Source organism: Stomoxys calcitrans, chromosome 4, assembly GCF_963082655.1.
Source record: "Stomoxys calcitrans chromosome 4, idStoCalc2.1, whole genome shotgun sequence".
NCBI lineage: Eukaryota > Metazoa > Arthropoda > Insecta > Diptera > Muscidae > Stomoxys > Stomoxys calcitrans.
In genome coordinates, this window is record NC_081555.1 from 46502302 (window position 1) to 46529676 (window position 27375).

General features: G+C 39.2%; 1 protein-coding gene across 1 annotated transcript in view; it reads right to left on the reverse strand.

Annotated features, from left to right (window-relative positions):
• Positions 1–27375, reverse strand: part of LOC106086988 (transmembrane protein 132B) — a 62779-nt gene that overhangs the window by 26398 nt on the left and 9006 nt on the right. The window contains exons 2-4 of the mRNA XM_059367655.1: positions 7927–8222; positions 2090–2338; positions 1513–2033 (exon numbers count right to left, since the gene is read on the reverse strand). Coding sequence (XP_059223638.1) covers positions 1513–2033; positions 2090–2338; positions 7927–8222 — 1066 coding nt within the window. The remainder of the gene's footprint in view (positions 1–1512; positions 2034–2089; positions 2339–7926; positions 8223–27375) is intronic.

A 27375-nucleotide genomic window follows, 5' to 3' on the forward strand; every position in this document is an offset into this window, starting at 1 on the left:
CTCGGTTTCTTTTTATACCCACCACCGTATAAATGACTTAATGAATATACCCCCTATTCATTAAGTCATTCCGTTTGCAACACATCGAAATATCAATTTCCGACCCTACAAAGTATACATATTTCGGATCGTCGTAAAACTCTGACACGATTTAACGATGTCAGTGTATATGTCCGCCTGTCCGTCCGTATGTTGAAATCACTCTACAACCGCCAAAAATTGAAATATTGAGCTGAAATTTGGCACAGATACATCTTTTTGATGCACGCTGGTTAAGTTCTTGAACGGGCTAAATCGGACCATATTTCGATATAGTCGCTATATAGACCGATCTGCCGATTAAGGGTCTAATGCCCATAAATGCATTATTTTTTATCATATTTCGTGAAATATGAAACAGTGTGTTAATTAAAGCCTCCCGACATCTGACCTAAATATGGATCAGATCGGACTATATTTAGATATAGCTGCCTTATAGATCGATCTCCCGATTAAAGGTCTGAAGTCTATAAAAGCTTTATTTTTTAACCGACTTCGCTGAAATTCAAAACGGTGAGTAGTTTTGGGCCTCCCAAAATCTAACCCAAATATGGTTCAGTGAGTAGTTTTGCGCCTCCCAACACAGGACACAAATATGGTTCAGATCGGACCATATTTAGATATAGTTGCCATATAGACCGATCTGCCGATAAAGGGTCTAAAGCCTATAAAAGCTTTATTTTTTATCCGATTTTGCTGAAATTTCAAACAGTGGGTAGTTTTAGGTCTCCCGATATCCGTCCCAAATATGGTTCGGATCGGACTTTATTTAGATATAACTGTCATACAGACCGATCTCCTGATAAAGAGTATGAAGTCCATAAAAACTTGATTTTTATCCGATTTTGCTGAAATTTGTAACAGTAAGTATTTTTAGGCCACCTGCCATCTGACCCAAATATGGTAAAGATCGGACTGTATTTCGATATAGCTGTCATATAAGCCGATTAAGGGTATGAAGCTCATAAAAACTTTATTATCCGATTTTGTTGAAATTTTAAACACAAAATTCAACAGTGACTTATATTTATTAGACCACTCAATGTCCGTGCCGAATTTGGGTGCATAAGTTATCCAATTTTCACTGGATTGCGACGAAAGAGGGTTTACATATATACCCGAGGTGGTGGGTATCCAAAGTTAATGCCTTTAGACTTGTTATTGGTTGATTGAGAAAGAAAAACGCGAAACCTATGTATCTGTGCCAATCATTTCCGTTTTTGCATTCTTCCAGAAATGCTCAAATTTTCATTCCTAGAATTTGGATAAACACATTCGCTAAGCACTTTGTGGTTCGTATTTCTAAATCTTGGAATTGCCTGCCTTATGGACTGCGTATTTTCTCACATTCAAGTAACGTATTTCGTTTAAAGCTTTTACAATATTCATCAAATGCTCCTTAAACCAGTTAGAACGAGTAGTGTATCGGTCTCATATAAAAAGCACAACGTGGAGGTTGCAATTAAAACTTACCTATTTTCCATAACTTGGGAAGTGGCATTATTTTCCGCATAATTTTCTTGCTTCTTCTTCAAAGCGATAACTCTTACGGTGGAATGCTTTGAATTATCCCTCTCTATTGATATGTTCCACATATCGGACGATGATGTAGCTCCCAAAACTTTTATTCCTGATTTAACGCGAGCTTTTACGGTGAAGGATGAAATATTTCTTTCCAAATACTGCAAATAAACTGGCACGTGGAATTTCGACATAGGATATAGAGGTTGCTGAGGCAGAAGTATAACTAAAGATTCATCTATCTGAAATTCTTTAAAAGGTTCGACTGGGGCTACCAATGGGACTTGAACAAACGAAGTTAATGGTTGAATCTGAACCTTTGGTTCACATTGTTCTGGGTTACGCACTGGCGGTTCAAAGACGCTATAAGAGACTTGAACGTATCGCTGTGGAACTTTAACTGGTGTGCTATTTGTGTTTTCTTTATTTCCAATGGGCGATAGTGAGTGAAACCAGTTGAAGGGTATGACAACCTATAATACATAAAATCGGTTATTTAAGGAACAAACAGGCAGCATTAACGAATTACCTCGGCCACACATACTCCATCCTCTCCTTCTGGCATACATCGTCCCTTTATAGGTACCTGGTTTCCACTGGATACGTGTAATAAAACGCATATTTTTTGGCGCTGTAAGTGGCCTCCAGGATCTGCTCCTGCATGGAAAAGTACACGAAGTACTGGAGAGTCCTGCGATACATATGAGCTGACCAAATGAGCAGATATGTCCAAATGAAGATTTGTCTGTTGCAGTTCAAGAAGAGCTGCTGTGGTATTCTGGAAATTAATTTTTATTGTAAGATAATTATAAGTTTTGTTGTAAAATTTAAAAGGATTGTTTATATTAGTAAAGATAACATAGACTGGTGGTATTAGACCTCCTTTTAAAATAACAATTTACCCTTATATGGAGGCCATATAAAAAATTTATCGTTTCAATTTCTCTTCTCAGGGCTTGCGAGGAAAATATGGGACCTCCTTTTTTAGCCGAGTCCGAACGACGCACTGTGGGGAATTTGACCTCAAAAGTGTCGTTCAGTTCAAAATTAAAAAATATGGTCCTAGGACATATAACATAAGAGGTAACGATCTTGTCGCGAACTAAGGGCTTAAGCTCTGTTCTTGCAGCTTGGAACTCTGAACAAAGGTCCGGCCTACGACAGCGAAACAGGTCGACCAAAGGTTACTTTCTCGCAGTGGGATATGAATGGGTTCTTCATTCGTCTACTGGATCATTTCCGAAACTTCCGGCTATAGAAACAGGGTGACGGTACGTCACCCCCGGACTGTAGCGATTTTAATGTGTTCTATCTCACTTATAGGCCCATCGCCGCTCCCTCCTGCTACAAAGGGTATACTCTACTGTAAAACTGTCTCCCCAACGTCAGGGTGATACACGATCACGTGCCTATTGACGTTTCATGGTTTGTCGTCGGGGGCAACCTACTATATTCGAACGAAGACTTGCTGATACCTGGGCACCTCAGCAAGTAATAGACGGTTTTGCTGTCAAGTTCTTGCGGCATTACATGGGACTATGCTGTGGTGGACCTCCTTTCCCCTACACACGTGGCACCAAAATTAATCAAGACAATAATAATAACAAAACCAACAACAACAAAACACCGATCCCATGCAGCCGGTTGTACGTACCGGATTGACCCGATGGAGTTCTCTATCGGCAAGGGCTGCCGCCTCAGTGTACAACATACTGCTACAACAACAACAACAACCGATGTTGATCAGGTGTTCGGAGGGAAGGTACTTTGTGCTGGTGAGATCACCAAGGTGGTTTCTGTACGTCCGTTCGCTAAGGACAATTTTCATGGTTTACTCCCAACCCAGTCCGCGGTTTGTCCGTTATACAATTTGAATCCGACTTCACTCGATCGCTATACAAATAACCAAGGTTAATAAAGTCAGTTGGAAGTCATGAGAGAAATCATTGTACAAAATGTTAGTCTAATCGGATGAAAATTGCGCCCTCTATAGGCGCAGTGTATCTTAAAGTATACATTCAGTGTTGGATTTCTTATTTTTGTTTAGTTTTGCAAAAAATTTTACTTTTACGATAGTATCCATTGGAAATATATCAATCGAAATTCAGCCAAAAAATTAAATATCGATAGTGCCCTCGATATTTTGCCAGCTCTACTAGGAGGTCATCTAGTGATCTGACGCCAGAGGCTCCATGCTAACCTGGCAGGGTGCGCTTGATCGTGATGCGTCGAGTGAGAATACTTCGCCAAGTAAGAAGGAATCAAAGGCCAAGAAATCAAAGGATGCCTACAATCGAGCTTGCTTGATAGAGAAAGGACTATATTTCCCCAATACCAGCTGGTATTATTTATTATCCAATACCAGCTGGTATTATTTTATTCGTGTTATTGACAATTATTTTAAATACCATTTGATATCAGTTAATTCAATACCAGACGGAGGAGGCTATTAAGAATTGACGGCGTAACACTTATATTCTTGTGAAAGCGGCAAAAGTGTTGTTTAGCATTGTATTTAAGAAATTTATGCGATTATAAAATACTTGTTTTAATTTAATAAATGTTCTAAATACGATTTGTGAGCGTAAAATCGTTTTCAAATACTCGATAGCGGTGAAAATGAAGTTAAAGAAGTTATCTACATCAAAAATATGATAAAGTCTCTTGTGTGGTAAACGATGCAGTGTTGGTGTATTCATATGAAAACCACTTCTGGGAATCAATGGATGTTGAATTAATTACTGAATATAAAGAATAGAGGATGGTCACGGAAAAACATTATTTTTTTGTAGTTGCAATTATTAACATAAATAATCGAAATAAAATAAGATTAAAATTATTTTTAATGGTTTTTTATTTTGGTTCATTAGGGGATGGCATATTCAATAACGGCTTGGTACTTAAACCAATAACAGAGTGGTACTAAAACTAGTAACCGAATGGTATTAAAACCAATACCAGTTCGGTAGCATCATTTTATATTTCATCCATACCATGAGGAATTGCTTTGTTACCATACGGTGTTGCTTTACGATCAATATCGTATCGTACTGAAACGAGCACGTTTGATATCAAATTTTCTCTGAGTGTATTCAGTGTATTATGCTGTTTGTATTACTTGTGTGCCATTTTTTACCCAACTTATTGGGCACATATTTCAAATAAAGATTATTAAAGTTTGAATAAGTGATCTGAGATTTTATGCAGAACTATTTTCTTAATCTTTGTTGCTATTTTAAAGGGATATATCTTCTCCTCCTAGATATCGTCAACAGCTACGAAAAATTTCATCCCAATCGGTTGTTGTCTGTAGTTGTAATAGCATTGAAAAGAAGAGCGTAGTCTTATATAAAGGTGAAGTTCTATTGTAATTTTATAAATGAACCGTGCGGATTAAAATTACGAAATTGGGCTAATAAGTGAATATTTCAAAACATACCTGTCGGATATATATCGAAATCTGATCAGACTTTTTGGATATGCACCAAAAATCTTCCTTTCATCTTCTTTCCTATTTTTTTAAAACGCCAGATCTTGGATATGGATTTAAATAAAATTTTGTATGCCGCCTTATGGTAACTCAGAACCACAAAAATGGTATAAAACTTCGGGGTCAAATAACCTGGGGGACGCCCCACCCAAAAATCCATTCAAACGGACATGTTTGCCGATTGCAACAATATGGGTATCAAATTAAAGGTATTTAAGAGTAAGTACAAACTTAGTATAAAAAATCCACCCTAATTGTTCCAGGGGTCCCCCACCCCCAATAAACCTCCAAACGGGACACTTTCACCGCTTCGGGCAATATGGGTATCAAATGAAATGTATTTAAAACTAGAAATCAGTCATAAAAATCAATTCCTTGATGTCTGAGGTGCGTCTCCACCTCCAAAACCCGCCAGCAGGGCATATTTACCAATGGGGACAGAACACTGATAGATAAAAGACTAATACCACGTGGTATTGTTTTGTTCGCGCCATTGCTTAAGATTTTTAATACCATTTGGTATCAATTCAATACCAGACAAAAAAGGCTATTTAGAATTGACGGCGTCAAATTTGTTTTCTTGTCATCGCGCCAGAAGTGTTTCTGAGCTTTCTACTTAAAATATTGACGCCATTATAAAATATTTGTTAAACAAATAAAATGTTTTAATACAATTTGAGTCCGTAAAAACCTGTTCAAATAGCCGAAAGCGGTGAAAATGAAAATAGTACAAATTCTTAGGACATTCGACATCAAAAACATGATAGTATTCATATGAGGCCACTTTAGCGCAGAGGTTAGCATGTCCGCCTATGACACTGAACGCCTGGGTTCGAATCCTGGCGAGACCATCAGAAAAAATTTTCAGCGGTTGTTTTTCCCTCCTAATGCTAGCAACATTTGTGAGGTACTATGCCATGTAAAACTTCTCTCCAAAGAGGTGCTGCACTGCGGCACGCCGTTCGGTCTCGGCTATTAAAAGGAGGCTTAAACTTGAATCGGACTGCACCCATTAATATGTGAGAAGTTTGTCCCTGTTCCTTAGTGGAATGTTTATGGGCAAAATTTGCAATTTTTTCATATGAAAACCACTTCCGGGCATCAATGGATATGTAATCAATTGCTGAATACAAAGAATTGGAGTTGGTCACGGTGTAACATTACTTTATGTAATTATTAACATAAATAATCGAAATAAAATTAGATTTAAATTATTTTCAATGTTTTTTCTTGGTTCATTAGAAGGTAAAATAATCAATAACGGTTTGGTACTAAAACCAATAACGGTCTGGTGCTAAAACCAATAACAGATTGGTTTTAAAACCAATACCAGTTCGGTAATAAAGCTAGTACCAAACGGTACTAATCATTTTATATTTCATCCATACCATTCGGTACTGTTTTCGAACAATTCGGTGTTCCTTTACTATCAATACCGCATGGTACTGAAATGAGCACGTTTGGTATCAACGATTCTCTGGGTGTATGGATATCAAATGAAAGCAATTTAAAGGAGAGTAAGAATCTGATATAAGAATGTATTCCTTGGTGTCTGAGTAGCCTTCTCACCACCAAAACCACACCAGCAGGGCACATTTACCAATTGGGACAATATGGATATCAAATGGAAGCTATTTAAAGCCAGAATAAGAATCTGGCAAAACCCTTCAATAGGACATATTTACCGATTAGGAGAATATAAGTCTCAAATCAAAGGTATTTGGAAGTTGAGTACACATCTGTTATGAGAATTTTGTTCAAGTGTCTACGGGGCACCCCCAACCTTAAAAAAACTCAAACGGGCATGAATGTCCAACGTCACAAAATGGGTATCAAATGAAAGTTCTTTGAGAGTTGACTACGAATCTGGTACACCCATTTGAAGTCTGGGACCCGCCCAACCACTAATTACCCTTCAATAGAACGTGTAGTTCCATCGGGATAATATGGGAATTAAAAGAAAGATATATGACAGTAGAGTGCAAATCTAATGTTGATATAAGGACATGTACATAGCGACAATAATGAACTCAAATTTGTGGTCTTTAGGGTATTAGCGACCCAATATAAACAACACCAAACTGTCATGTAGGACGACTGAGAACATATTGTACACAAATAAAGCCGTGTCAGAGGACAAATCCCCTCCCCCCTCTACCCAAAACAAAAAAAAAATTATAATAATATATAAAGGTCGATCAGTATAGAATAGGACAGCAATTAAGTCTTTAGTAGTAGAGTACACTGTTCGCCTTCAAATTGGGATAGACACAGGAAGGACCTGCGGATCTTTAAAAATGTACTGTCCCAAGTGGTAGCTTTAAAATATGATTTTGAAAGTAGATAACCAATACATAATATAATTAATTCGTGTGGATCTGAACGAGACCCGTAGCCTTGTGTTGTCTTGATCACCAGAATAAAAATGCTTAAAGAAAAATCCATTTTCAAAAAGTCACTTTACGGTGTAGCGAAGCGCACCTGGCAAGCCATAAGCCATATTTGCCGAATTTTAAAAACACTGTTAATTTAAACAGCACTTTTGGGGTCAAATTCTTCACTGCGAGGCGTGCTACAGTGCCACACCTCTTCGGGGCACAGTACCTCACAAGTGTATCCAGCGTTTGGAAGGATACCCACCGTTGCAAAGTTTTTCTTATGTTTTTGTCTGAATTCAGCGGATTGGGCGGATATGCTAACCTCTGCGCTACGTTTGCCTCCAAGCTCAATTACTTTATTTTTAAAGACTGTATCGCATAATAACAGAAAGATCAAAATTTTCAGTCCGTGGAGGCGACCATGATAACCAACTTACCACGTTGTCAATCACATATTGGTAATTTAAGTTATTTTCCTATTTTGACATACATACTTACATTCATGTAATCATGCTGATTTTCAATTGTATCAGGCACTATGTACCTTGCTGGAACTGTTTGCTTGGTAGAAAATGGTCCATAGCTTGCCCTTATTGAAACAGCTTGTGTAGTTTGAACTACTGTAAAACGATCTACGGACAATACGGAGTCATAATTAGTCCGTGGCCTTAATGGGGGTACGGGAGATGAATGGCTTGTAGATATTTCAGGAGCAACAGGTGCTTGACGAGTGTGTTTTAAAAAGAACCCACTGTCCGCAGATTCAAAATGAACTTCAACGCATTGGCACTGGTCTGCAATTAAATGGTAGATGACAAATATTAATGCACAAGAAATTTTATATTGAAAATAATTGTGTTAAGCATATTATTTGATTGATTGATTTCTTCGGATGAGTGTTAATGTTGATCAACGTCCAATACAAAGCATTTTTTAAGCTCAATGATATGGGGCCGCATGTTTAATGTCAAGTCCAAACGGCATGCTGCACAGCGACACCAATTGGTAGAGAAGTTTTAACACGGCAGGATACCTCACAAATGTAAACAGCATTAGTAACCACCTGTATCAAATTTTCTGATGCTCACGGCGGGATTTGAACCCAGACGTTCGTGTCCAAACGGCATGCTGCACAGCGACACCAATTGGTAGAGAAGTTTTAACACGGCAGGATACCTCACAAATGTAAACAGCATTAGTAACCACCTGTATCAAATTTTCTGATGCTCACGTCGGGATTTGAAGCCAGACGTTCGTGTCATAGCCGGACATGCTAATCTCTGAGATCAAGACATGATTCAATCCTGTTGGTTAGCTCCGCCGTGGCGTGGAAATTCATGGCGGATTCCTGCAGCCGCATACTAAAACTCAATCGTACACTGCAAAAAACACATCTTGGAAGTGCAGCATGAATCAAATGTCGATAAAAGAAAGCAACGGTGACCGATGTTCATGTCACAGGAGTGCGCTTCTTCCTCCCAATTGATACGCCTATGGTAACTCACGCACTTTAAACGTTACCCCTAACCATACCACTACTCACTCACAAGGCAAAAAACAAGGGTAGTAAGAAAAATTTTTTTTGGTACATTACTAGTAGACACAAATACAATTGGGTTTAAACTTATTTTTAAGTAATTCTGTTCTTTTTCTTTTCAAATTCCTTATGAAAAAGCAATCTTTCAGCTATTGGAATTTCATTAAAGAAAAACAACTAAAAGCGTGCTAAGTTCGGCGGGGCCAAATCTTGGAAACCCACCACCATGAATTCTACTAAAATATAGAAGGTATATCAGGTTATAGACCGACTTTGATTGTACTTGGCACAGTTGTTCAGAGCCATAACAAAACACTATATGCCAAATTTCAGCCAAATCAGATAAAAATCGCGGCTTGTAAGGGCTGAGGAAATCAAATCGTTAAAATAGGAGCTATATCACGTTTTTGACCGATATGCACCATACTTGGCACAGTTGTTGGGATTCATAACGGAACGGTATGTGCAAAATTTCATCCAAATCGGACAAAAATTGCGGCTTCCAGGGGTTCAAGAAATCAAATCGGGAGATCGGTTCATATGGAAGCTATATAAGGGTTCAACCAAAATCGGTCAAAAATTGCGGCTTCCAGGGGCTCAAAAAGTCAAATCGGGAGATCGGTTTATATGGGAGCTATATCAGGTTATAGACCAATTTGGACCGTACTAGATACAGTTGTTGGAACTCATAACAGAACAATATGTGCAAAAATTCAGCCAAATCGGATGAAAATTGAGGCATCCAGAAGCTCGAAAAGTCTAATCGAGAGATCGGTTTATAGGAGAATTATATCTAAATCTGAAACGATATGGACCATTTGCAATCCCCAACGACCTACATCAATACTTAGTAACTGTGGAAAATTGAAAGCGTCTAGCTTTACGCGTTCGACCGTTTTCGTGATTTCGACAGACGGACGGACGTACACGGCTAATTCGACTCAGAATGTTGAGACGATCAAGAATATATATACTTTATGGGGTTCTAGATCAATATTTCGAGGTGTTACAAACGGAATGACTAGATTAGTATACCCCCATCCTATGGTGGTGGGTATAAAAAATCACTCTTACGAGTATATGGTAAACTGCCAAAGTAGGCCTGAAGATAAACATAACAAGACGAAATTGATGAGGATAGGAACATCAAATTTGACACCGTTCACTATAAACGCCCATGTTATTGAAGACGTTGACAACTTCTCCTATCTTGGCAGCAATAAGGACAGATGATCGGAAGCAGACATACGCGTACGCATCAAAAAGGCTTGCAGCGCCTTTCTTCAACTCAGATGCAGTGACATCTCACATAATACAAAAGTCAAAATCTTCAACAGCAGTCTGAAATCTATTTTATTATATGGCTGAACAACTTAGAGCTTGACACAAGCTACTACCCGCAAAATCCAATTTTTTCTAAATCGCAGCCGGCGACAAATACTTCGAATTTTCTAGCCAAATCGTATTTCAAATGAGGAATTGCAAATAAGAACAAACACTTCCCTGTGAACTTGCTTGGGTCCTATCCTACGCCAACCGCGGGGTGATATAGCGAGAAATGTCCTAGACTGGAACCCGCAAGAATGGCCTGCACCAAACAGAGTTGGAATCATCATTTGACCGTACTTCTTCAAAGATTATGCGAACCGTAACGTAACTGTGAATGGTGAACGCTATCGTGAGATGATATCCAACTCTTTTGTGCCCAAGAGTTTGACTTCCATGACATGTGTTTTCAACAAGACTGTGCCACATGCCACACAGCACGCGTAACAATGGACTTATTGAGATGAGAGTTCGGTGAACATTTTATTTCACATTCGGGACCGGTCAATTGGCCGCCTAGATCGTGCGATTTAAAGCTCATTTCTATACAGACAAGCCCGCTTCAATTGACGCCTTGGAAGACAACATTGCAGCATTTATTCGCGAGATAACGGCCGAAATGTTGGAAAGAGTATGCCAAAATTCGACTAAGCGGATGGAGCATTTGAGGCGCAGTCACGGTCAACATTTCCCTGAAATAATCTTCAAACATTAAATTATATGGACCGTACTATCGATTCAAATAAAGATTTCATGTATTTTTCGGAATTTTATGTGTTTTGTTTTTTGATAAACTTACCTATAGCTCTTAAGAAATTCCTTTATATGGAAGCTATATCTAAAATTGAACCGATTTCGACCAAACTTCTAAAATGTTGTGGTAGTCGAGGGAAGCGTTGGGCAAAATTTTGACAATATTGGTCAAAAAATGCGCTTGCAGTGGCTGTAGAATTGAAGGTCGGGCGATATACATATCCATTCAACAATAACTGAACCGATTTCTATGAAATTGTGTAGTAATGTCGACAATCAATAGAAAATCCCTCCTGCCAGAATCGGTTAACAAATGACCACATTATTGCATTTTTAACCCAAATCGGACGCACATATACATTGAAGCTATATCCAAATCTGAACCAATTTGTACAAATTTCTTTAGGCTTCGTCGCCAGACTGAAAAACATGCCTGTACCAAATTTTAAGATGATCGGACGAAAATTTCGATCTGTACTTTGTACACATATTAACAAAGACGGACATAGCTAAATCGAATCAGAAAGTGATTGAGTCGATCGGTATACTATTTAATAGGTCTACCTCTCGTCCTTCTGGGTGTAACAAACAAATGCACTAAGTTATAATACCCAGTACCAAAGTAGTGGTGTAGAGTATAAAAATAATGTTTTATGAATAAAGGATTAATAATTAATTTTTTTCTTAAGTTATCAAAAAAGTGCAGAACTGAGCGAATGTGCCTTCCGTATATCAGCATGTTTTACGATTAGACAGTGACCTATTATGAAGGACACAATGACTGAGACGTCTGTTCCAGCCAATGACAGCAAATCGGTAGACCTCTTTAAATCTAGATTAGGCCACACAGTTTTGGAATGATCATCTATCATTCGTTCTCCTCCGGACTGGTCCTGAAAACTTAGCTTACATGTCGCTAGAGGCATACAGATTCCAGTATGGCATGTGTAGAGTAGATCCTATTCTCGCAAGCTCATCCGCTTTAAAATTCCCTGGAACATCTCTGTGGTCCGACAAACTTAAAGTAACACTATAATATGTTAATCAAATCCAAAATTTCAATCTTGAAAGAAGGAAATTACAACGTTTGGACCCTATTTTCAAAAAAATTTAATAGAAAATTGCAAATGGTCTCTTTGACATACATAAAAACCGACAACGTTAAATTAAATAGATAAGGACAAAACTTCAACTATAGAATTAATTAGCTTCTAACAAAATAACTCTGAAATTGATGGAAGACATGTCAACACATGCTAAGAACAAAGAACAAAAAATCAAAAACAAATCATTTTATAAAATTACTATGAAGGCTCTATCACATTATATCTTCTTGTCTTATGGCATGTCACTTTTTATATATTATTGATATTTCATTATGTGTGTCAAAATTGCCAATTTACATACGATTTATCATTTTTTACATGCGATTCATTTTTTTAGTATATTTTTGTATGACATAATCTAAAAATGTGAGCAAAAGTAAATTTTTTATTGCTACAAATTGTTAAAGGTATGTAAACAATTTAATTTGGGCTTGTTGTTGTTGTTTTGTTCAACTAACAAGAAAAACAGCTGATTTCTTTATGTTTTTATCAGAAGGAATGGAGCACTCAGATAAGGACCATACACACAAACAATAAGAAATGGCGCGAACTAGTTACATACACAACTTTAGAGTTGCACTAATCGCGGATTTTGACAGATAGTGCACTCATTATTTTGTTGTTGGGCAACTGCCACTACCTGTAAATGAATATATCTTGAGAGCACCGCCCTCATTGAAAAAATTACAGTTCTACATGTTATAAGACAAAAACATGTGTTGTGATGGCACCTTAAAATTGGAAAACTGAGCGCATGTGCCAATTTTGTTTCCTATACATTGAGGAGACTTTTCTTTAATTTTTAAAATTTTAGTGATGGATCCAGATTCAACAGGTCGCAAAGGTCCGAATGACTCACATAAGTTAAGTGTTTATTTTTCTTTTACATACATTCCAAGTATGTTGAATTTTAGTGCAAATTTTCTGTTACTTTTTCTCTTACATTAAAATCACACATAACGCTAAAAGCGTTCATTACATTTTTGCCATAAGACTTTAATTTTTAGTCTTAAAAAGATCCAACGAATTTGAAAAAGGAGTTTCATTTTATTGGAAATCTCCCCAGAATATCTGTAGAGCAGATTTCTTCATGGTCCTTCGCACAATCTTGGCTGGGTCTAAGGATTAAATCAGTGGACGAACTCATATCGTCAGTTGTCAACATCTTGAAGTCTGTCCAAAACTTAAAAAATTTGAAGGCGTTCAACGACTTAACCATTTGAAGTCTTCCCATAATTTAAACGCAGCTGATCCTCACTATAAAAGACGCCAGCACAATATCAACCCTACGTAGAAGACTCTACCCACATCATATGGAACAGAAAACAATAAGAAGTTGAAATATTCCAGCAAATTAAAACCACCATCGAGGTAACCAAAGCAGAAAAGGCAGTTTGACAAATCCCCACACAACCGTCATACATGCGTACTTATTTAAGCAAAGGCAACTTCGAAACAGAAAGGAAAGGTAAGGTATGTACAATGAAAACTTGCATTGAAACATTTGGTCATTTCGCATCATTTCAACATTCGCAATAGCAAAGTGCCACTTGCTGACATAAATCAAATTTACCATCCCCGTTGATCATCTTTGCCATCACTGATGAAAATCAAAACTATGTAAATTAAAATTGGCCGCGGACAGACATATAATTGTTGCTGTTGAAAAAATTGTTAGAAAAGTATAAAAAAAGTGGCAAAGTACGAAAAGAAAAGAAAAATTAATAATAAGGCATATTTGAATCTTTTTGTGAAGTGAAAGTGCTATAAGAAGTATTAAAACTTTGCACCAAACCTGCAGTCAAAGGTGGAGACGAAAGGCAGTTAAAAAAATAAATACCAAAAACTCACAACCAATAAACAAGGAGAGTTTTTTTTTCCTTGTTAAAAAATTATTATAAGGTTTGGCAAAAGTTCTCAAATTATTTAAAAAAGATAAATAGAAATCAGATACCGGTGCAGTACAACAACAACAATCAACATTGTCGTGGGTCAGCACAGCAAAGGCAACAAAGAAACGTTAGAGTGGGTCGAAATACATGTGGTGGATGGACATAAAAATTGGTTAAAAATAATTCAATTGCTCGTGCCGCGTAAATATATTTAAACGACAAAATAAATTTGGTTCTTTTTTTTGCACAAATCGTTTTCCCTTGATAAAACAAAAATGGCATCTGAAACAGTTTAAGTGGAAGAGCTGTAGTGCTTAAAAGGTTTTGTGTTTTGTCAGATTTGAAGGTGAAATAAGACATAGATTATTGAAGTTGGATATTGTGCAAAATACAAAAAGAATTAAAGAACAATTCGAGAAGAATTTTGCATTTTTGGGTTAATGGTTTCCCCAGCCGTGTACAATGTAAATGAAAAAAAAAAAAATAAATAAATAAGTAGAAATTGAAAAAGACAAAGAGAAAATAAGAAATAAAAGAGTTGCCATTTAAATAAACGCGATTTGTTTTGTGGATACGTAAATTCCCCCTGAATTAAAACAACTTTGCGGAATTTTTTGATATTGGTTAATAATTTCCTTCACATGTGAACATTATTGTTGATCATTAAAAAACAATTTGTGGATAAAGTTTATAGGCAACTATAACGTGGTTGTATAGTAAAAAAATCAATTACGAAAAAATTAAATAAAAATTCTTAAAAATATAAGGGAATAAAAATTTACGAGAAAAAAATGACAAAAATGAATTCCAAATGTCTGCACGATGAAAATTATTTTTGACCAAAGTCAGTTGATTGTGTTTTGCGAAAAATTAACTTGGAAATTTCCAGCTACGAAATTGTTACTATATTAGAAGTAAAGCACATAGAGTTAGAGAGAAGATGAATGTAGAAATTACATCGACATTTAATGATACAACAGAAACGTATGAGCAGTGCAAAGTTAAGATTATCGAAGCGATTAATGAAAAATCAGTACCAAAAGTGTTCGAGAGCACTCGTGTAGATGCCATTATGGCTTGTCAAGGTAGTTCAAGTTTGAAATTTCCCCCTGCCATACGCAGCCCTTTGAAGCAAGATATGCAATGTGGTCTGCTTTGAGGACATTTTCCAAGCCGTGTTAAACTATAAAAGTATATAATTTGCCTAGCAACACAAGAGGTGAAGCATAGCAAATAGTTCAACGTTTTGATTTGACAGACGAGAATTTTGTTTTGGCATGAGAAACTTTAAAGATATTAAAATATGCGTATCTTGGTTCTACAGATGAAAAAAGCTTTTCGGCATTCAGGTCGCCTCTTGTGAAGCACCAAAAAATAACGATAGTGTTGCTATATTCAAATCACATAAAACTTATAACGAAAATTGGAAACCAATCTTAGTACATTGGTGTTCTACGAGATTGTCAGAAGATACCTTGAGGGCATGGGAAGATTCACTAAGTAATCACAAAGAATTACCAACATAGCTACAATTACATCCGTTTTTATAAAATCGGAATGACATTTTGGAAACAATTACTGATTTTAAGAAGCCAAATACCAAGAAGAATCAATATAGTAGACCACATTCCTTTTACACCTAATCAGATGATGATAAAAGGCACATTTGTAAGAAATGTAAACAAGATCATGTCCCTAGATTTTGCAAAAACTTTGAATCTAATCCCCAAAGGAGAGGGTAAAATATGTATATGCAAATTGTTAGTCGCCAACTCACCACAAGTCGAAATGTTCTAGTGAAAAATCTTGCTAAAAATGCCAATAAAAGCATCATACTGTGCTTTATTTTGGAAAATCCGATTCCAATCCAAACATGATAATCAGAATAGTAGAAATAATGAAAAAAAATTGAGTTTAAAAATGTGATTTCTATTTTTTTTTTTTCAATTTAATTAAAATTTAAATAAAGTATTCAAATATTTTCCAGCATTCCATTTGTTTAAATAAAATAAAAAATAACTTAAATTTTGATTAAGACAATTATTCTTAAAATTGTAGGATTTTGGATGTGATTCCTTCAAAGAATTTCTTACAAAAATTGAAAAATACCGCCAAAATAAAAATTTATTTTTTTTTATATTATATTATTCTTATTATATTATTATTTTCTTATATTATAAATTTTAACAGTTATTCAATTAAACCAAGAAAAAAGCTTCGAATCAACTGCGCCCACAAATCTAAAAGTCGATAGAAAAAGCGAAAACTTGAACGTAATTTCAAGGCTTTCCATTCTACTGAAGTTTATGGAAATCCTTTTGAATTAAATGATTTCGAAAAATTCGAAGAGATTTTAAGTACAATTAACGAAAATGTACATCAAAACAAAGAGCTTTTGCTTAAAACGGCTGTTATAACTGAGCTCGATTGCAAGTAGAAATCAGAAATCCCGTTTTATTTACCTACGGCAGCAAGTATCCAGATAGGTCATATGGAACCTCTACCCAGAGCTTTTACCGAATTACCTATAAAAGTTGATGAAAATACAGATGTTGTCTGTTTAGATATTTCTGGAAATACTGCTGGTGAACAACAATCGCCGGACGATTCTATAAACTATATTCTCTTTAGAGAATATAGTTTTTGGAACTGGTGAATCTTATAGTAATTCATCAATAAATTTTGACAACGAAATCGAGCTTTGTTTGACAAAAAAAAATATAGATATCATTACAAGGTCGGAAAGTAAACTGGATGAGCATAAAGTGGTCAGAAAAAGGCAAAAGTGTAGCAAAATGCCCAACAAAGAGGTCACGTTGATAAAGAAGCCCAAAAAGGAGTTAAAGTGCGGGCCATACAAATCATACGGAGAATTGCATTTTGCCACAAATGACGAACAAGTCTTTAAAAGTTTTTTTCATAAACAAAAATTAAAATTTTTGGAGGACTTAGTGCGCCAAACATTTAAAATTATTAGTAACATACAGCGGTCAAAAAAAGTATTCATCATTAGCAAAATTGATAATAAATTCACTTATTTTGGGTAATTGAAAAAAATTTAAAGTAAACAAATAATGCAGTTTTATGCAATAGTTTATTTTTCGTAATATGTTTTAAAATAAATTCAAAAAATAAATTTAATTAGCGCAAAAAATGCAATTTTATATAATAACACCAAAAACAGAACAAAAAAAGTATTCATCATTGATGTGCTATCATCAAAGTCAAATTCAAATATTATTTGGGAATCCCCCTTTTCTGTTTTATTTAGTAAAGGAGGCTTTGCCCTTGACAGCAAATATTTAATTTCATTGAAAATATAGTTTTTGTCAAAATGGGTCGTAAGCAAAACGAGGTTTCTGATGAGGTAAAAGTTTTGATAATAAAACACCACAGGAATGGTTTAACTGTGGTATGTGGTATGCTGTATAACTGCCCCAAAGTCATTAAAACTCCTCCTCAAAGTCCCGACTTGAACCCAATTGAACATCTTTGGGAACATCTCGAACGCAAATTGAGAACGCGCAATTTTTCGAGCAAGAGTCAAATGCAACAGGTGATAATGGAGGAATGGACTAATATAGACCAAAATATAACCGCTAAATTAGTCCAATCGATGTCAACCCGTTTAAAAGAAGTTATAAGACGCGGTGGTCGAATAACAAAGTATTAATTTTTTTAAATTATGTTATTTATTTTTTTGTTTTTTTGCAATGATGAATACTTTTTTTGTTTAATTTTTTGTGTTCAGCTGTAAAATGGCCCTTTTTGTTCCAATAAATACTATTTTTTCTTTAAAAACAATGAAATTGTGTACATATATATCACACAAGCACTACTGCATCATTAGTTTAATATGTTTTTATTCCAATTGTCTTTTGTAGACTTATTAAAAAAAAAAACATTGAATGATGAATACTTTTTTTGACCGCTGTATGTGGCATTAATTTTTCTAACCACAGTTGGTGCAATGAACAATCGAAACTAAATTTGTACGCACGTTGTGTATACGAAAAAGATGGATGTAATATATATAAATTTGAGGTATATAGCTGTAAAACACCTCTTTAAATATTAGTTTTCTTCTCAAAAGAGGAAACAACTCATACAACAAAAATAAAAAAAAAACATCAATTAAGAGGTGTTCAAAGATTGTTGGTAAGACAAGAAATTAGAACTTTTAGGGATTCAAATTGGTGCGACATAAAATTGTGTGCCCGATCAAAACATCTAAATAGGGAACAACCAAGAAATCTTATCAAAGGAAACAGCAAGAATGTTCAAAGCAGAGGAGAAGCGATCACTTGATAGAGACAAAGATAATTTTGTTGACCTGGTTAAAATGAGTAAAGACAAAAATTGGAAGGATTTTATTCAATCAGTAAAACTTCAGCAAGAAGTTTACCTCTATTCTAGCAGCAGTTAGAAACAGCGTCCGTAAACAAAAATTATTTTTTAAAACAGCCGTAATAACATTTTTTTAGAAGCTACTGGAAGTGTATTAAAGAAATTTGACAAAGAAACCAAACGGGATTTTTATATGCAATGGTATTACACATACCAAACACCGGAAAACATCACGGAATATTATTTCCAATTGCAGAGGGGTTTATGTGTAGCTATTTCAGCGCAATAATCCCTGGCCCCTTGCTCATAGATTTTGCAACGACTGGAGTTTAATCCTAATAAATGATATTTTAGGTGTTTTTAACAGGGAAAAATATATGCACCATTGAGAGCTATTTAACAAATTGCTATTGGTCTTGTTGGAAGAAGCATAAACCTAGTCCAAATGTGCGCATTTCATGAAAATAATCGTACAAGATTTAAAAAAAAGTGGAAGATGAAATTTTTCATTTCTTTAAATATAAATACCAGCAATTTCATAATTCTTCAAAAAAAATTAAAAATTTGGGATCAAATATAGAATTTGTGGCCAACAGTGCCGAACGCGTTGTTGAAACGAAGTCCTTTCTACAGAAGAGAAAAAATCATTTTAAAAAATGTAAGAGCTAGGAAAGATACCAAAGACGGGCTTATTCCAAATAAGCTTTATTGTCCAAAACTTGCTGATTTTATGTTCCGTACGCACCACTGTGGACGATTTTAATGGGCAGTTTTGTAGACAATACAAGAACAAGCGTTGCCAATAGCCCGGCGGAAGGTTATTTCAATTTGGTAAAAAATGTTAATTTAGATGGCAGCTCTAATATACGCGCAACAGAGTACGTCCGTAAATCCCTTACTTACGTGAGAGCAAAGCAAGCCGAAATAGAGGAAGAGTTTTTAAAAGGGAAGATTATTTCAAAACAGACAATGAAAAATAATATAAAATTGGAAGAAGACGTTTGGAAACGAACACCAAAAAAGAAAAGTAATTTTTAATAAAAAACTATGCTGCGCTATAATGACACAAAATTTTATTAATTTACCTATGAATATTAGACGTAAAAGGAGGTTTGTCGTTTTGAAGTACCAAAATGTCCACGAAAAATTAGGCAATAATTTCCCATTTATTTCAGAATTAGATATTGTTGAATTTAAAAGCATTGAAGGGCGGGAAGAGCTATAAAATTCAATAGTAGACATATTTATCTCGCTAACAATATTATCATTGGTACCTCCGCCTGTGAAGAAGGTTGCAATTTTTTCTATGTTTTCGAAGAAATCACAATTCCGATCAACTCACATGAACAAATATTTATCCAAATTTTACATTGCTCTCACTTTACCTTGGTATTTCTTAATGTAATTGCGAAAGAATTTTGTAATTTATTTATTTACACCCGCACAACAGGAATATAAAATTCTTATAAATAAAGTTCGTGTAATATCTCCAACAATTGTACATAGTAAACAATTAAAACTAAGAATCTATAGCTATACAATAAATCACAGATTTTGAATGAATAATTTACTAACGGAAAAAAACTAACATTTGTGGCTTCGTAGATTTGAATTTAAAATAAAAAACAAAAATGAATTTATCAATTAAAGAGGAATTAATAGACTTAGTTGATCCGAAAAAAAATTATGGTAAGTATAAAAAATAATAAGTATTGTAGCCGTTGAGTGAAGCGGACGTATTTTTATTTCGCTCCTCAAAGAAAAAATAAATATATATTCGTATCTCGGAATAGGTACTACCTATTACGAAAAAATTTTAAAGCCTTTTGGAGTAGGCTAGAAATGGACTCCAAAGACTCAACAATTGCGGTGGTGGCGTCAGACCGCAGCATGTTGTCCTCCCCTCCTTTAGGTGTGGGTGCCTTGGCACCTGTAGTCGAGAGTAATGCTTCAAGTGCACAACTAGTCGTCATACTAATAAATGAGGAAGAGACGGATAAACCAGAGGGATGCACAGTTCGTCCCCAGCCTTTAAATAAAGTTGAAGTTTCTGACTCGGATTCAGACAGCGAATGTGCCAATTACAGTCATCGCAGCCGAATCGAGAGATGAGGCTTTTCTAAGCTCACAAGCAGACCGACAAAGCGATCCGGTGCACGACGAAGGAGACAGACAGACAGTATGTACCGGCAGCGTAATCGGGCAAAAGTGCAGGATGCTGGAAGGGGTAGAACTGACATTCCCGGCACTGCTACGGAAGCTGTAAAAAGAATCAGATCTCTCGAAGAGCATAACACTGCAAAAATGCTGAAGAAGAAAAAGAGCTCCCCGCTTTCAAGTACTCTGGGAAAACCAAGCCAGCCATCCCGCAATGGAGACTCCAGACTGTGTCCTACGGAGGTAGACAAAGTTGGAACAGGAACGAAGGAAGCGCGCACGGTCCCTGAGACTTCATGGAGGACTGTGACTTCCAAAAGGCCACAGCCATCACGGAAGGGGAAGATGGTCGTTAGGAATGGACAAGAGCCGCCCTCTTACGCCAGAGTTGCAAGGAAGCACAACAGAGATGAGCTGACTTATGCAGTCATCAATATCGGCTGAGCATCCGGTAGGATTCCACCAGATCATCGGTCCCAAGTGGGGGAACGGATTTTTCAACATGTGTGGAACTCTGTAGAGGGTCCGCCCATACAAATTATGAGCAGCGAGTTTAGAGGGGACATCTTTACGCTGCGTTTTGCGTCGGCGGAATGTACTGATACCGTCAAACAGCTCTTCAGAGGTATTCACGCTCCTTGGGAGAGCGCAAAGCTCGACCTTGTGAGAAAGGTGGATATCCCCCAGCTCACAAAGGCTGGCAATAAATTTGCGATGGAACGCATGTTGGGATTCTTGGGCAAACAAAACCAAAGTTTGGTCGCAGAGAAGTGCGAGGTCTTCCACAGGAGGAGCAGGAGGAAGGAGCTCTCTTTGTGGTTGGCATGGATCAAGTCTCCGTGACTAGTTTGGCTAAGACTAAAGGCATGGCGCACTACGGGAGCAAAGCTGTCTTTTTCAAGATTGGGAAAACTAGGATAGGCAAAAATTTTAATTCTGCGACACCAGGCCGTGCAGTGGCACGTGACTCAACACCGCCCAACAAACAGGGGGCCGACAACGAGACAATCACGGCATCTCTCAATATTGGAAAGACAAGGAGAAGCAATGACCCTAATACTAAAATATCCGGAGTGCAGTGGCGAGAGACCCAACACAGCCAATCCCATGGCAGCCGGTTGTACGTACCGGATTGACCCGATGGAATCTTCATCGGCAAGGGCTGCCGCCTCAGTGTACGTGTTCGTCTTTTTTCGTCATGGGAGAGGCACATCCCGGAGTGCCTTCTCCGTATGCTTTTGGTCCGTGCCGGGATTGAAAAGAACCCCGGACCCTGGTTCTGTTCCGTTTGCCAGAACCGCCTTCATCATCGGTCAGTGTCGGTGAGGTGTAACAGGTGCTTGGAGTGGGTACATTTCCGTTCTTGCTCTGGCCTAACTTCGCTACGGGAGTATAGTCATACTGGCTATGTCGCTAGGTGCTGTGCGAACACAGCCAGCAGTGGGTCACAAGCGTCGCCGTCGTCGCCTTCGGCGTCCTCGTCGTCGGACTATGTGACCCCCCCGACCTCTCCCGTACGGCAATTTATGCAAAGACAGCACCCTAGCCCTACTATTGCCAGGCCAGTGTCGGGAAATGTATCGTTCCTGCAGTTAAACTGCAATGGACTGCGAGGCAAGATTGATGAGATTGTGGATTTTATGAGTCGGAAGAGCATATCGGTCGCAGCGATCCAGGAGACAAAGCTGACTAACACCTGCAGCTTGCACAGTTGTCACGGCTACAATGTCCTACGTAAGGATCGCTCAAGGAATGGAGGTGGGGGATTGGCCTTCGTTATACACCATTCCGTGCAGTATAGACCTATCTCGCCTGCGCTTGACGCTAGTGACCCATACATGGAATGTATGGGGGTAGCAGTCAAGTCTGGTACTGCCGAGATAGAGATATACAACGTGTATATACCGCCGGTTGGCAGCTGTGTCCCGATTAATGGCCAGGCCTACAGCCCCGACATAAGTGGGTTGCTATCTGACCATAGTCTACTGGTTCTGGGGGATTTCAATGCACATCACTCGTCATGGCATTCTCCCCTAGGCAACGACCAGCGTGGCATAGCTTTGGCAGAGCAGATAGATAGCTCCACGTTTTGCACGGTGAATGAGGATGCCCCCACTAGGATTACGAGGAGGTGCAGCAGCTCGCCAGACATCTCAATCGCATCCCCTGATCTCCTGAGTGACGTATCCTGGCAAGCCGTCATCTCTTTGGGGTCAGACCACCTCCCCATAATCCTCACCATCGACCGACCACCCGACTTCATAACCTCTGAGCGCCGAACGTTCATCAACTACAAGAAGGCCAATTGGACTGGCTTCAGAGAGTATACCAATCGCCGCTTCAATGAACTGCCACCCCCCTCTGATGTGCTTGTGGCCGAGAGGAAATTCCGAGACATCATCAACGCAGCAGCCGCTCGCTTTATACCAGCCGGTCGAATACCGCAAGTGCGACCCAATTTCCCGGCGCAAGCAGTGGTACTCGCAGACGAGCGTGATGGGATTCGTGCTATGGACCCCGCTAACCCCAGAATCAGCGAGCTGAATCTGGAAATAAACAGGGTAGTCAACGAACATAAGCGGAATTTGTGGCTTGAACACTTGGAGCAATGTAACTTAGGCACCGGTGCAGGCAAATTGTGGGCCACTGTTAAGTCTCTCTCGAACCCCGGTAGACGGGACGACAGGACCTCAGTCACTTTTGGCGAGTTAACCGTGACTGATCCGAAGAGATGCGCCAGGTTGTTCAGCCGTCAATTTATCGTGCATCCCGAGAGAGACAGGGCAAGGAGGAGAGCCATTCGCCGTATTTGTGGTCTCCGAGCCGATGAACAGCCATCACAATTTACCGTGGGCGAAGTTACGAATGTCATCCGTGGCGCCAAATCTTCCAAGGCGTTGGGCCCCGACGGAATCTCTACATTGATGCTGAAGAATCTGGATTTACCTGGAGTTGAGTACCTTACCACTGTCCTTAACCTGTCATTGTACACTCTTATAGTTCCCGATGTCTGGAAAATGGGCAGAGTGATCCCGCTACTGAAGCCTGGTAAAGACCCGAGTTTGGGGGAGTCGTACAGACCGATCTCCCTTCTCTCACCAGTGGCTAAGACGCTTGAGGCATTACTCCTCCCGAGCCTCGTAGGAGAATTTCCATTCGCCGAGCATCAACACGGATTTCGGAGACTGCACAGCACAACAACAGCTTTGCATGCCATCACCACACACATTTGCCGTGGCTTCAATCAACCCAGGCCATGTGATAGGACGGTCCTCGTGGCATTGGACCTATCGAAGGCATTCGACACGGTCAGCCATGCCAAATTATTTGAGGACATCGCCAACAAGTCCCTCCAGCCAGGCCTTAAACGTTGGGTCGCGAATTATCTGTGTGGCCGCCAGTCATTTGTGGAATTTAGGGATAAGAAGTCAAAACACCGTAGAGTGAAACAGGGAGTTCCCCAAGGCGGGGTGATATCTCCGGCTCTGTTTAACCTCTACCTATCCTCCATCCCACCTCCTCCAGACGGCATAGAGATCGTATCATATGCGGACGACTGTACGATCTTGGCATCAGGCCCCCCACCCATTGATGACATCTGCGATAGGTTGAACGTCTACCTCAACGAGCTTGCCTCATATTTCGCTGCAAGAAATCTGAAGATATCCGCCACCAAATCTTCAGCCACACTGTTCACTACAAATACGCGTGAGGTGAATTCTGAGCTGACTGTGATGGTCGATGGAGAATTGATTCCGACCATCAAGTGTCCCAAAATACTTGGCGTCACATTTGACAGCTCCTACACTTTCTCCCCACATGCCACAGCAATCTGCAATAAAGTCAAAAGTAGAAACAAGGTCCTCAAGTCACTCGCTGGCAGCACTTGGGGTGCAGACAAAGAAACCTTGTTGACCACGTACAAAGCAATTGGCCGGTCTGTGGTAAGTTATGCAGCGCCAGTGTGGTCACGTCAGCTTTGTAACACGCAGTGGAATAATATTCAGATCTGTCAGAATGACGCCCTCCGAACTGCGACGGGCTGCCTCCTTAGTTCTCATGTGGACCACCTCCACCAGGAGACAAAGATCCTACCAGTGCGAAGACATAACTACATGCTGTCTAAGCAATACCTTTTGGGCTGTTATCGCAGAAATCATCCAAATCATCATCTTGTGGATAGATACCCACCGCCCAGAAGCCTTAAGGTAGATCTACATGATCTAGAGCGTGAGGTCCAGCGCTACAAGAGAGAACCTCTAGATCAAGCGGCATATCAAGCGGGTCTGCACAACATTCATGCAGACACGGTAGCAGACGCGTTAACTGGCTACCGGGTGAATGTAGTCCTTGGAGAACGACCGCCACCCATTGCACCCGAAGAAATCGACCTCCCCCGGCAAACCAGAGTGATTCTGGCTCAATTACGTTCCGGCAGATGCAGCCGCCTCAATTCCCACAGAGCTAGGATTGATGCCGACGTGCAAGATGTATGTCCCGACTGTAACCAGGGACCGCACGATACACGTCACCTGTTTAACTGCCCGGCCAGACCCACTCGACTCAGACCCAGATCCCTGTGGACGCACCCCATCTTAGTCGCGGAGTTCCTGGGTCTTGACACTCAACAGAATCAAGCAGACGAAAGATAGTACACAATAAACTGCTACAACAACAACAACAACAACCCAACACAGCCTAACAAACAGGGCAAGATAATTTAGATTGTCCAAGGAAAGAGGAGATTGACGAGAATGTCAACAGGATTACGACTGCACTGGTGGGTTACTTCGAAGATAGTGGTCCTCTTTGGGAAAGGAAATCAGCCCAAGAAAAACCCTGGATGACCGGGGAGATTCACAATATTGGGAAAGAGGTCCGCAGATTTTTAAAAGAGCACGTCGTAAAAAAGCAGAACTTTATTGGGATGTGTATTACACACGGCTCAAGGAATACAATAAGATTATCAGAGCGGCAAAACGTGCCTCCTGGAAGCTTTTTTGCGAACAGGTCGATAGCGTTAATAACGCCGCCAAGATAAAAAAAGTTTCTCTCAAAAACCCATGTCTAAACTCAAACTTTAGTAGACGACATGGGAGTGAGAGAAGAGACAACGGAGGACATGTTGAGGCTTTTGATGAAAACCCATTTTCCACAGGATACGACGGGACTCACGGAGACACCGGAATCTTGGAATAATGGGATATTTCCGGCGTTACTACAGAAAGAGGCAGACTATCTGGCGCCTCGTCTGGCCAAAATTTTCACAGGGTGCCTAGGACTTTCATATACTCCGAAAGCCTGGCAGGAGGCCAGGGTGATGTTTAAACCTAACCTAAGCCCGGCAAGGCAAGTTATGCGACACCAAAGGCCTACAGACCCATAAGCCATACGTCCTTTCTACTCAAAACCATGGAACGTATTGTGGACACCATGATAAAGAGTATAACATTCAGCGAACTGCTCAAATACAAACAGCATTGCTATGTCAAGGAAAGGTCGATGGAGACTGCCCTGCACGAGGTTGTGCATAAAATAGAAGAATCGTTCGAAGGCAAAACGTACACACTGGCAGTATGCATTGACATCGGGGGGGCTTTTAACAATGTACGGAGCGACACACTGATCCAATCCTTAGACCAGTACTGGGTAGACCCGGTCCTTAGAGACAGAATAAACCATATGCTAAGGAACAGGTGGATAAATTATGTGTCTAATGGCACAAATATAAGGGACACAGGGGGGCATTTTATCACCACTCCTATGGGTGACCACCATAAATGACCTATTACGGATGCTGACTGAGGAGGGATTTGAACCCGTCTGTTATGCAGACGATGTTATAATACTTCTTATGTGTAAGGATCCGAACCAGCTATGCAGAAGGGCCGAAAGGGTCTTGCATATGGCATATGACTAGGCTACACCCAGGGGTCACAATGTTAACCCAGAGAAGACTGAAAAATGCCTGTTCACGAGGAAGACGAAGGTGGGCCAATTTAACGCACCACATTTCCTCAGTAAGACGATTTTGATATCTGACAAGGTCAAATACTTAGGTGTCATCTTGGACAGGAAACTGAATTGGAAGTGTCACATTCAGGAGCGCACTGAGAAGGCTCACAGATGTTGGGCACTATGTAGACGTGCCGTAGGCTCGAAATGGGGCCTGAATCCTAGCATAGTCCACTGGCTCTACAGGAGCGTGATTAGACCAATACCTACTTACGCCTCAGTAGTTTGGTGGACTGCTATGGAGAAAAAGTGCAACATAAGGACCATACAACAGGTTCAGAGAACATGTTGTCTTGGCATAGGCGGAGCGATAAGGACCACGCCCACTAGGGCACTGGAGACTATTCTAGATATCCGACCCATTGACATACAGATTAAGTGTGAGACAGCCACTACAACTATGAGACTTAAGGCGATGGGAGAATGGATTAAGGATGGGAGCAGCTCATACCATCGCGGTATAATGGAGGGGACGATAGGAAACCTGGAAGTAAGTGGAGAGGTTTCCGATCGGATACCTGAGATGAACCTTGAAGTCGGGTGCGACGCACTGCTGCCAACGGCACAGTTTTGGATTGACGGAACCCTAGTATTGCTATCTGGAAGATCATGTTACACGGATGTATCAAAACTAGAGGACAGAGTGGGCCTGGGTTTTTACTTTGAAAACCCAGGGACTGAAATCTGTTTTAGACTGCCTGACCATAATACGGTCCTGCAGGCGGAGATCCGGGCGATCACGGAATGCGTGAAGTGGTGTGGTGCTAACGCGAGGACGTCGAGTCTGAACATCTTTACCGACAGGAAAATTGCC